At 36.3% G+C, this 12,783-nt stretch overlaps 1 protein-coding gene across 1 annotated transcript in view; it reads right to left on the bottom strand.

The window, feature by feature from the left end:
* Window positions 1-374: 374 nt before the first annotated feature.
* DPH6 (diphthamine biosynthesis 6) overlaps window positions 375-12,783 on the bottom strand; it is a 152,928-nt gene continuing 140,519 nt past the window's right edge. The window contains exons 7-9 of the mRNA XM_036446708.2: window positions 6,704-6,798; window positions 2,637-2,724; window positions 375-1,268 (exon numbers count right to left, since the gene is read on the bottom strand). Of these exons, the coding sequence (XP_036302601.1) occupies window positions 1,215-1,268; window positions 2,637-2,724; window positions 6,704-6,798 (237 nt within the window). The 3' untranslated portion in view covers window positions 375-1,214. The remainder of the gene's footprint in view (window positions 1,269-2,636; window positions 2,725-6,703; window positions 6,799-12,783) is intronic.

The following is a 12,783-nucleotide window of genomic DNA, read 5'->3' as shown; positions in this document are numbered from 1 at the left end:
CTCAATAAATTTATAACCTAGTAGACACAGTAAGCCCTTAAACAACTATAACATAAAGCTGAATAAGCTATCTGACACAAGAAACAAAATGTTAGGGCAGGCCTGCTGGTATGGCTACAAGTATAAGAATATTTGAATTCAATCCGGCATCCTGGGCAGGATGTAAACAGTTTAAAAATGGAAGCAGAAAGGAAGACAAAGAAGAAAGAATATGCTAAGGCAAGGCAGGAGGGAAGCAGAAGGCATTGTAAGAGAGTATCCAGTGGTTCTATATTATTGGAAAAAATGATACATGTAGGTGCGAGTCTTAAGAGCAAGATTGATAAAAAAAAAAATGTTACGGCAACGTATCAGATGGTTCTCCATTCATGGTAAGGAAACAACATAACACTGTTATGGATTTTTATGCAGAAAGGAAAATAAAGACGGCACTGGACTTTGGATAATTATGATGTGTTCAACTGTAACAAATGTACTGCTCTTGTGGGGGACGTTGATTATGGGGAGACTATGTTTATGTGGGGGCAGGGTGTATATAGGAACTGTTCATTCTGTTCAATTTTGCTGTGTATTCGAAACTGCTCTAAAAAATAAAGTCGATTTTTTAGAATGCTGCCTAAAATCAGCACGGGTAATACTGAAAAATTTCTTTTTAAAAATCAGTTATAAAATAACCAATAAGAGTTAATGATAGTCTTCCTAATTGTCAAATAATGTTGAAACAATGAATATACTGAGAGCAAAAATGATACAGCACTTTGGAGACATCAAATAGGTTAAATTTGATTGGCTAAGTGATTGCCTTTTCATTCTTTTTCAAATGCTTCTGCACCATGATATTATTGGCAGGCATAAGAGCAGGAAAAAGACAAAGAGGAAAACAAACCATTGTGATAAGAGTAAAAAACGTCACAGAAGTGAGGGTAGTATATAAAGCAAAGGTTAAAAAGAAAAGAAAAAAGAAAAGAAAGGCATATGTAGAGTATAGCGGACATGAATAGGAGGTAACAAAATGTCAGGGTGAATCCTGAGTAACTTAACAATATAATGAACACGGCATCCATATTTCCCCAATTAATCAATGGTTCCATTAACTTTTTCTGATGATAAAAATGCAACGAGGAAAAGCAGGACATAGTAATTGAGAAAATGCTATGTAATTTTTTTTCCCCATATGGAATGGCAACTTAGTAAACAGTATTCAAAAGTGCTTTTTAAGAATTGTGTATATAATTAGATGTTCTGTGGTTGTCAGGCACTGGGGACACCTAAAAGAAAAAAAGGGAAATGCACCATATTTATTCAGTGTCAGTGAAAATCCCACGTTAAAGAAGTAACATTCTTTTATGCAAGAGGGAAAATGGGACTGTGAAAGCCAATGAAATACCAACACAACGTGAATAACTAGCTACTCAGGTAGTATAGAACATATAAAAGCCAACATGTCTAAGCAAGCATTCAGTGGTTTTGATTTTCTGTGTGAGCACATGGCAGCCAATGTAATAGAGACAAAGTGAGGTGCTTCTTTCAGTGGTTCTGAAGGATGTTTTGATAGTATAGCTTCATTCTCTTGAGGGTTTCTGGCTTTTTAGTAAAAGGTCACCAATAGTCATCTTCTGGCCCAATTCAATGATCTATTTCAAAACCTAACTTTTTGGAAAAATGGCACCAATAACTATTCTCTACTTTTGGAAACTCTCTCATGCTGAGATTTCTGGGGTTACCATTTCCCCCGTCTTTTGCCAATTCCCATTACCCCTTCTGATTCTTCATATTCCTTATTACATATATAGATAATTGTGGGCATACCTCAAGGCTTGGTGATGGAATACTGAAGATGCAGAAGGCCTTTTCCAACCCTTTACAGCTCAAGAAGCAAAAGTTTTACAAAGGATCTAATCCAGGTCTTTGCTCTCGCTATTTCTTTAAATTGTCATCCTTCTGTATCGACAAACAATGTATTTAAAATAAAACTCCTGCCTTGGCTGGTGTGGCTCAGTTGGTTAGAGTGTCATCCCGTGTATCAAAAGGTGATGGGTTCAATTCCAGGTCAAGGTACATGTCCAGGTTGTGGGTTTGATCCAGACATGTGTGGAGACAACTCACTTTCCATCTTTTGCTTGTATTTCTGTTCCCTTGGATGTTTTTGGAAAGTTTTTATTTCTCCCTTTCTTCTTTATTAAACTTTGCATGATAAAAATACAATTCATCTTGAAACCTTTCCCCTAAGCATTATACACAACTACCTTATTCTTATTTTTCTAGAAAATTTAATATTTGGTGATGCACTGTCTTGTCTTCTCCTTGATTAATATATATGTGATTCTCTTTTCAAACTCTTCAGAAATGTAATATCTTACATCTAGGCCTTAATTGAGCTTAATATAGAGCTCTTAAAACTATGAACATTTGCAAAATTCTTAGTTATTGGCAGGTCTAAAAAAAGTCACGAATGATAAAATCATTTTATATCTTTTCATCTGTTGTTATAGTATCATATATATACATATATACACACACACACACACACACACACACACACACACACACGCACACACGCACACATATATATATGTCGAGGCAATGCAATATCGTAATTGTCTCTTGAAATCTCTGGGAATCTCAGGTTTACTTGCCTTGTCCTCCAAGTGCAATTCTAAAAAGCGTAGGTAAGCCACAGGTGCAAATGCATCAGCAGAATGTATAACTACTTCTGATGAATCTCTGAAACACAAAATTTTATAATGCATTTATTTACTATATAAATTGTATCAATTCACTCCTGCTAATGACTAGAAGAGATAAAAAAAAATCCTCATTTTGCATGTATTTCCACTAGTATACAATACTTAGTAATGAACATCTATTTTTAATAACCCAGTATTTAATTGAGAAAAGGGTCAAGAATACTAAACTTTCAAGAAAAATAAAAAAAGCTTTTTATCTTTATGAGGACACACAATTCAACTTTCAGGTTCACTCAATGCTCTCTGAACAATTTTGAGACTTAAAACTCTTATTCAATTTTATTTTAAAAAATTTGCTTGGTATGGGCTAACCATCAAATAATAGTGCTTTAAATTCATTATTCTTTTCATTATCATGAAGTAATACATTCAGTGTTTCACACAATATCTCAATTATCCTTCACAAAAGAAGCACTGGTGATGATTTTAAGCTCTAGATGAACTCTTCACACTGCAATATCATTGCTATTAAAATTGATTGCCTGACAGTAATTACCACATTCAGGTAAAATGGTATGAACTGCTTGCTGGCACCATATGGATACATGTAAATTCACTCAACTTTCATCAAAGATACCCTGTGAAGCACATATAAATAACTAAGATTATGCGAGAAGTTCTAATAACTAATTATTTTTATTGTTATTTATTAATAAAGAAATAGAGTTTTGCATTTTAGCTAAAATTTAAAAATAGAAATTCCTCATTTCCTAAATGCCTCAGGCATTAGTTCCACTGTTTATATTAACACATTGTTAGCATTTTACCAATTGTAGTAAAGCAAAATAAGTTATTTTATTTGACTCTGTAATTAATGTAAGATATTTTTGAATTCACTTGTGAAATGCAAAGTTATTTAGTGGCAATAGAAGAAACCTCAAAATATTTGGCTCTTAAATACTAAATTTTCGTGGGCAAAATCTGTTTACTTTCCCCTTGAAAGATCAGAGTTAGAGAAAAAAAATGTTTTATGAAAATACAAAAGTCAACTACCATTCATAAATCTTTAATATCAAATATGCATCTGGTTAGTGTTTAAGAAACTAAATATGAAAAGGACTTCTATTATATTATAAAGGAACTTCTAATAGAAATAGAATCAGTTCAGAGAAAGACTACTACCAGGACTTCACGGTCTCCATCAACCAGAACTTGCCTCCAGGTATGATGTGTAGGAGAAGAAGAAAATTAAGAGAAGGCCTTATTCTGGCACTAGAGTTTTCTAGGACACCTCCCCTGTCATCTCTCTCTTTAACAGCATGACTAAGTCCCTCATGCCAGTGTGCCAACCAGGCTCAGGTTTCCTTCTTTACAAAAGGAGGCCAAGAAAAAGATGCATCTGTCAGGCCTAAAGCTCTATGCCAAATATAACTTCTGCTGATGTAGTACACAGAAGCACATGTCTTATAAGTCTAGGTTGATCATAAAATCTTCTGGGTGCTATATAGGACCTGATCTTGCCAAGTAAACAAGAAAAGCACTATGCTTTGGCAATTTTTCTTCTATCATGTTTTTTTCTTTGTCTTTTCTAATTTGGTTAGGACCATAATAATAAGTAAATATATTGCAAGTTTCCAATTATACTACAATATAACTAGAGGCCTGGTGCACAAAATTTGTGCATGGGGGAGGGGTTATGTATCCCTCAGCCCATCCTGCACACTCTCCAATCTGAGACCCCTCGAGGGATGTCTGACTGCCAATTTAGGCCAGATCCCCAAGCAGTCGGATATTCCTCTCACAATCCAGGACTGCTGGCTCCCAACTGCTCGCCTGCCTGCCTTCCTGATTACTTCTAACCACTTCTGTCTGCCAGCCTGATCACCTTCTAACCACTCCCCTGCTAGCCTGATTAATGCCTAACTGCTCCCCTGCCAGCCTGATTGCCCCTAACTGCCCTCCCTTTTAGGCCTGGGTCCCGTGCAACTGCCCTTCCCTGCAGGCCCAGTTGCTTCCAACTTCCCTCCTCTGCAAGCCTGGTCATCCCTAACTGCCCTCCCCTGTAGGTTTGATCACTCCCAACTGCCCTTCCTTGCTGGCCTGGTCCCTCCCAACTTCCCTCCCCTGATGGACTGATCCCTCCCTTGCAAACCATCTTGTGGTGGCCTTCTTATCTCCACATGGGGGCAGCCTTTTTGTTTGTTGGAGTGATGGTCAATTTGCACATTACTCTTTTATTAGATAGGATTTCACCCTAGCATGCAAATTCTTTTCTTGAATAACCAGACTATTATTTCATAGAAATAACATCTAATGCACAGTTCATTCATGAATTGTTTTGTGACCATCATAGTCTGAGAAATATCTTCTATTTATGAACCTACTCTCATTACTTGTATCCTTTACCATCTTGTATCATTATATATATATACAGGCTATAGGCATAGTGCATGGATTTGTGCACTGGTGGGGTCCCTCAGCCTGGCCTGTGCCCTCTCCCAATCCAGGACCCCTCAGGGAATGTCAGAGAGCTGGTTTTGGCTCAATCTCCGCAGGCCAGGCCAAGGGACCCCACTGGTGCACGGATCAGAGCATAGGGTCTCTAGTATGTATATATTTGATTAATCTCTTCCTGCCCTCCCTCTTCCCCCATTCCCTCTGATATTCATCAGTCTCTTCCATGTTTCCATGCATGTGCATTGAGTGTCTGCCCCCTGATGGTTAGTACACTTCATGTACTTAATGTAACAAACTACTGGTCAAAGTGTATATCTATCTATCTATCTATCTATCTATCTATCTATCTATATCTATATCTATATCTATATCTATATCTATATCTATATCTATATCTCTCTCTCTCTCTCTCTCTCTCTCTCTCTCTCTCTCTATATATATATATATATATATATATATATATGTCTAAACAGAAATGATTGTTTAGGCTTTTATATATATATATATAGATGTGTTCTCCTCCTGCCTTTTCAGGACTGTTTGAACATCAATAGTGCCCAGAAGGAAGTTTTGGTCATAATAGGTACTTGATAAATATTTGCCAAAGTAATTATTATGTTAATAATTATTAATGGAAAAAAGTTAGGAGAACATGAAAGCAGCAAGTGTGGGTGACTATTGCATATAGTAATAAAAGTGTCTTGGCCATGTTTCACGAGAAACTTCACCTAAAGTTGTCATGATTTTTTTAGATCACTCCTTCCCTCATTATTAGTATATACAAAGAAGTCACCTCTTACTGCAGAAAATATTGAAGCTGTCCATTCTATAGAGAATTCTAATCTTTCATCAGATGAGGTTTCTGAAATCAAGCATAATTCTGACAATCTTTTCCAAGAAGCAGAGGAGCTTTAGGAGAAGCAGATAAAGTGCTCTCTCAGCACATGAGAAGAGCGACATAAATTAGAGTATGGATAATAATGTAACAAACTGGAGAAAGTTCCTGTTTTTTGTTAGACTAATTTTAATAATTTATGGCAAAGAAATCATACTACTTACCATAAACTGAATCCACTTAAAAACAAAGTTTATTTGTAAAAATAACCCCAAATAATTGAAGAGAGATGTTTAGTGTTACCATTTTATGTTGTTAAAGTCAGAAAAAAGGAGAAAGAGGATGCAGTTAATGGAACCCACAGGCTACTGATGTGGCAGTTTATCAAATGTAGCTGTAATGAAAGATAAATAATACAGGCAATTCACACTTCATGAAAGGATAAAAGTGTCAGTGTGTAGGTACCAGTTTTACTGCAGGCCATAATCAGCAAGTAAACGAAAGTGCGGTGTCTAAAAAGTTTATAGCCTTCTATGAAGGCCTCGTCTTGTCAGTATTGATTTAGGTATTCACACGATTTCACTGGTATTAAACAAATTGAGTGTTTGTGAACTTAAAGGACATGTTCTATTTCTCCCAACAAAAGTTGTCTTGGGCTTAATGTTAAGTTCTCCCATCACTTAAATTTAAGGAAAGGGAAGAAAATGCTGAAATGATATCTTACACAATTATTTTCTTCTTAAATAGAGGGCAATCCAAAGTGAACGTTTCATACTCTCCACCTTCTCCACAAACATGGACTCCATATTTCTTAGAAAGCTGAAAATAAAAATAAGAAAAAGAAGCAGTAAACTTAAAATGAGATAGCAAAAATGCTCAATTAACATATTATTTTATCCTAAAAAAATCCACGTAATAAACTTTAATTCCAAAATAGATTGTAAGATACAAAAAATTATTTTATATTTCTGCTTAAAACATGTATTTAAAGCCATTTGAAAAATGTTATCGTAAGCATAAGATTTTTAATAATCCCCAAACCCCTACAAAAGGTGAAAGCAATCTACATTTTTATGTATAATGAGAAAACGAAAAGAATCCTATACATTTTAGGGTTACACTTGCTTTAGATCAAAATGGAGGCTCAGAAAGACAGGCACTATGTCATTATGCAATAAATGAGAATATATGAAGCCAAACTGGTGCTTTCCCCCTGTCCTTTAACCTATACATGGAAGGGAAAACTATGTTGTGCTTAGAGCATTTTTAGTGACAGACACAGAGAAGCAATCTAAGGCTTTTCCTTGTGAATACAAGTCACAAACATGGTTATTATGCTTAAGGTTATTGGTAGCAATAAAGTTCCAAGAGTACTGAGAGCTAAGAAGTTCTCAAGCTGCACACAAACTTTAGGAAAATTCATCTCCAAGAAAGGTTGGGATAGCTTACAATGTCACCTAATTAAAACCGAAATTAAAAACATAAACAAGTAAACAAAGAAAAAACACACCCATGATTTGTATTAAATATAAGCTATATTATTCAAATGATCCTGATACTGACAATAAAATAATCTGCTTGTCTGTCCACGGCTGGAATCAGAGCTGGAGCATGCTCCCAAGCTGTGTCAGAATCTCCCTGTTCTTGTGTAGAGGCTTCATTATTAAGATTTCATCTCCTTCATCCTGAATTTCAGAGCTCTCCCTGCTTATTGTCTCTCCTAGCCCAAAGGAAGAGTGACAACACAGATATTCTCTGTGACTGCCAGCATTGGGATCAAGGCCTAGCTTTAGTTTTACCTGCATACTTATGCACTTATTTATTTGGTTATTCTTGTGGTTGTGCTATCATTCTGAATCCATCACATTTCAACTACTGATATGTGTCTTCAGGGACTTCACCCATGAATCTACGAAAATTCTACTGTTCCCTCCAAAAATCTGCAGTAATGTGAATGACACTGTAAAGCCAAAGGCAAGCAAAGAGAGGGAAAGGAAACTCTGTAGAAGAACTCACAGGAGTAAAGTAGATAGATTTCACCATTGGCTATAAAGCAGAGAATCAGCAGGCAGAATTATGGAGGGTGGTTCTAAACTTTTTAAAAAACATTTTGAACAGATGTGAATGACGTGGGTCACTGCATGGTTTATAAAAATGTTTGGGAGTCTGAACATGTAAAAAGTAAATTCCTAATAAATGAGAATTACTTATGTGGGTCTACTTTATCCTGACACACTTATTTATATAAATAAATATTCCTATCTATAATAACTCAATTTGATTGCTACTGATTATTGAACTGAAAGGTTATGGGCATCATACTTTCCTTGTTTAATTTTCTATCACTTTAAAAGATAGTAATAATCATGTGAGAATTTCTAATTACATCATTATTTTTCCCCCCTTTTAAACCAGACTGATTTATCTGTTAGTCATTTTAAAATTGGAGAAAAAAAAGGCAAATGAAATTGTACTTCATCCTCATCCTGTCCCCGCAACCATCTAAAGAAACCTATGAGGTTCATAAAATCCATTACAATTTCATTTTACAAATAAGATGCTTTACAAAATAATTTCATGCTTCATATACTCATCCTTAGCACTTATTGAAGAGGCACTTATTGAATATCTATAGGTTTGTCGTTGTTTTAAGTGCTGGGGATAACAATAGGAGCAGACATAATTATACATATAACAGCTTACCTTCTGGAGGTATAGAAAGAATGTTAAACAAGCAATTACAATAGAAGGTAGTGGCAGCTTTGATGGATGCATAAGTGCTGTGGAGTGCACAGCAGGGGACCTAACTAAAAGAACTAAAAGGGTTTTTCAAAGTAAGTAAAACTTAAGCTGAAGGATAAGGAACCAGGAAATATCAGAGGGGGTGAGGGAGGGAAAGGGGGAAAAAGAGAGAACACAGGAGAGAAGGAAAATGGTTCCAGAAGGAACAGTGAGTGTTAAGGTCCAGAGCACAAAGTTTGGCAAAGCTGGAGCATAACTAGAAAAGTAAAGCTAGAAAGAAGACCGATCTTATGGGGCTTCACAAGTCATGATGAGTCATTATCCTAAGGTCAATAAGAAGCCATGATAGGTTTTCAGCAGAAAACTAACCTGATTGCTATTGTCTTGAGAAAGATTCTGTTTGCACAATGGAGATGGACTGGCAGCAAGTAAGTCAAGAAGCAGAGAGAAATGAGAAGCTGCTGGAGGAATCATGGCAGGAGGATAAGATTTCCTGACCCTGGGAATTAACAGTGAGGATAGATATTTTGGAGGAGAGGGCAGATATTTTCAAAGACTTTTAGGAGATCTAAAAAATGATTAACTGAATAGAGGAGTGAAAAAAGCTAAAAATAAATAAGGACAACTCCCATCTTTCTGCACTGGGAAACTGGATGGATGGTGGCTCTGCGTACGGGAATCTCAGCAGGAGAAGCAGTTTGCTGGGAGAGTCCAATGACCTTACCCTTTCCAAATTTTTTGTGGCATGTGATACCACGGATGTCTCTAATCTCTGCGATTACTCTTCTCAGGCTTCCATGATACCAAATTTTCTAAGACATTGTTATGCTCCTCCGACTCCTTTTCCTTCTTCTGCTCCTAAATTATAAATAACTCTCATAATTCTCTCTGTAAGATGTTCCTCTCTCTTACTTCAGTCCCTCAGATGGTTTGTGCATTCCATGGCTTCAAACATCACCCTTACACTACTTTGCTGCTGTCAATACTAACACTATCACTATTAATTAAAGACTATTTGCTTTATACATTAAAGTTAAGAAAATAATCCTCAAAATGACTTTATATATATAAATATATATAAATATGTATATAATTATTATTAATTTCAGAGAGGAAAGGAGAGGGGGAGAGAGAGACAGAAACATCTATGATGAGAGAATCATTGATCAGCTGCCTCTTGCACTAGGAATCAAGCCCGCAACCCACGCATGTGCTCTGTCTGGGAATAGAATTGTGACCTCTTGGTTCATAGGTCAACACTCAACCACTGAGCCATGCTGGCCAGGCCTCGAAATGACTTGTAACAGTAAAAATAAATAAGCATATAGGTTCTGAAATCAGATAGATTTAAAGAATAAATTCCAGTTCTGCTACTTCCCAGCTATGTGACTTTGGAAAAGTAACTAATCCTCTAATGTGATTTCTCATCTATAAAATGTAAACATCAATATATCAACAAATAAAAAGTGCTGGTGAGGATGTGGAGAAAAGGAAACCCTCATGCACTGTTACTGGGAACACATATTGGTACAGGCACTGTGAGAAACAGTATGAATTTTCCTCAAAAATTAAAAACAGACTGCCTTTTGACCGAGCAACCTGAAACACTGAAACACGAATTCTGAAGAATATATGCACCCCTATGTTTATAGCAGCATTATTTACAGTAGCTAAGATCCGGAAATAGTCGAAGTGCCCATCAGAAGATGAGTGGATAACAAAGCTGTGGTACATTAACAAAATGGAATACTTATCAGTCATGAGAAAAAATAAAATCTTACCTATTTGCCACAGCATGGATGGACTTAAAGATTATTATGCTAAGTGAAATAAGTCAGTCAGAGAAAAGTAACTACCATATGATCCCACTTATATGTGGAATCTAATTAACAAAATAAGCTGATGAACACTGACAGGTGTCAGAGAGGAGGGGGTTGGAAAGTTGGGGCACTAGATGAAAGAATGTGAAGGTATTAAGCAACACACACACACATATATTTATTTATATAGTATAGATATAAAACACATATACACAGACAACAGTGTGGTGATAGCCAAAGGAAAAGCAGATGGGGGCTAGGTGGAGCTGGCAAAGTGGGGGGAAATGGGAACAGAAAGAGACTTTGCTTGTGATGATGGGTGCACGATGCAGTGTGCAGATGGTGTTTTGTTGAGTTGTACAATTGAAACCTGTATGAATTTGTGAACTAATGTTACCCCAATACATTAAATAAAAAATTATAGCAACCTTATAGATTTGTTAGATTATAAGCAAAAATAATGCATAAAATGCACTTAGCATTGAATATGGCGCTTAGTAAGCACTTCATAAATACACAACTGTAAAAAACAGGTAAGGTACATCTGTAGTGAGGCACAGTGAAAACAGCATTGCATAACTGGGTAAAAGCAGGACCTTTGGAAACAGTCGCTGGTTCAGATCTTAGCTCTGTCTCTTTCTAGCTATGCAATTTCAGGTCATACAATCTATCTGCATGTCAGATGCTGATCTGTGAAACAGAGATGACACAGGACCTACCCCATAGAAAAGCTTAATGTACTGTTCAGAGCATAAAAAAATAACCAAATATCTACTAATTATATTTTCCCTTTTCCATAGCAGAGAACTACATTGTTTTGCAAAGGTTATGTAGCTTAGAACTGAACAAAAGTAGAATCTAAAGTTATGTCCTAACTCTTATAAAATGATGGTAAATAACCAACCTTAAGACTGAACCTGAACATCTCAATTGTGCTCCAAGCTCATAGTTTAAAAACATATTCCTTTAGCCAAAACTGGTTTGGCTCAGTGGATAGAGCATTGGCCTGCGGACTCAAGGGTCCCAGGTTCGATTCCGGTCAAGGGCATGTACCTTAGTTGCGGGCACATCCCCAGTAGGGGGTGTGCAAGAGGCAGCTGATAGATGATTCTCTCTCATCGACGTTTCTAATTCTCTATCCCTCTCTCTTCTTCTCTGTAAAAAAATCAATAAAATACATTAAAAAAATATTCCTTTGGTTTATATTACCATTTAAAACTCAGTATGTTAAAAACCAAGCTTATCATGTTCTTTCTCATCCTCCTCTACAAAAATATGTGCTTCTAATCTCCCCAGTCATTATGCATGGAGTAATATTTGACTCTTCATTTCCTAGCTATGGAAATTTGGTGCTAATTTCTTTTTCATTCTTCTGTCAAAATCTTTCTTTCAGTTGTGCTCTCCGTCCCTACTATCAGGGACTCCACCTTTTAAGCCCTCACACCTGTTTCCTAAATCAGCATCTTATACTTTTTCATTTCCAACTTCTTCTTCTCCCAAATCCATAAATACTGCTGCCAGACTAAATTTCCTGAGACATATTTTAATATGAATCATTGCTGATAAGCCTTCTATATCTTGTTATTTCTTATGCCAAATAGGCTGGTCCAGCTCTGAAGGTTAGTTATGGTTAGGCCCTAAATCCCCACCTTGTTTCTTATTAATCTAACATCACCAGCTCTTAATTTCATTTAAACCAAATCCCTCATTGTCCCTGCATGTCTTCTTGCCAAGGTATCTTCATTCATCACATTGAATCACTTTGTTGCCACCATCCATGTGAATTTCACCCAATCCTTCAAACCAGTCTAGATACTAAACTTTCCATGACATCACCCTTGGCTATTCCAGGTCATAAGGCCATCTTACACCTTCCCCCTACTTGTTAGACTCTACATTCCATAAAAAATTAAAAATATTTGGCTTATTTTTTACTCCTTATAGAAATTACGATAGATCTGGTCACATAAGAAGTCCTTACAAATACTTATAATTCAATTCAGTTTGTACCACATGACATTGGCAATTAAGGGTTCATCACAACACACACTAAGGAAAATGTGAGGGACATGTTCAAAGTTATAGACTGGAGCAGCCACTAACTATGGAGGTTCTCCAAGTCTTTCACAGCAACAATCAATGGACACTACTAAAGGTCAAATTCCTTAAAGTACACCTATAAGAATTGTACTCCTTTCCTCTAAAACCTTCCAGTTTTTTCATTGTTTAAATAATCAAATCC

Source organism: Pipistrellus kuhlii, unplaced genomic scaffold, assembly GCF_014108245.1.
Source record: "Pipistrellus kuhlii isolate mPipKuh1 unplaced genomic scaffold, mPipKuh1.p scaffold_m20_p_1, whole genome shotgun sequence".
NCBI classification, from domain to species: domain Eukaryota; kingdom Metazoa; phylum Chordata; class Mammalia; order Chiroptera; family Vespertilionidae; genus Pipistrellus; species Pipistrellus kuhlii.
Note: the sequence above shows the minus strand (reverse complement) of the source record. Positions and strands in the feature narration are given on the sequence as shown.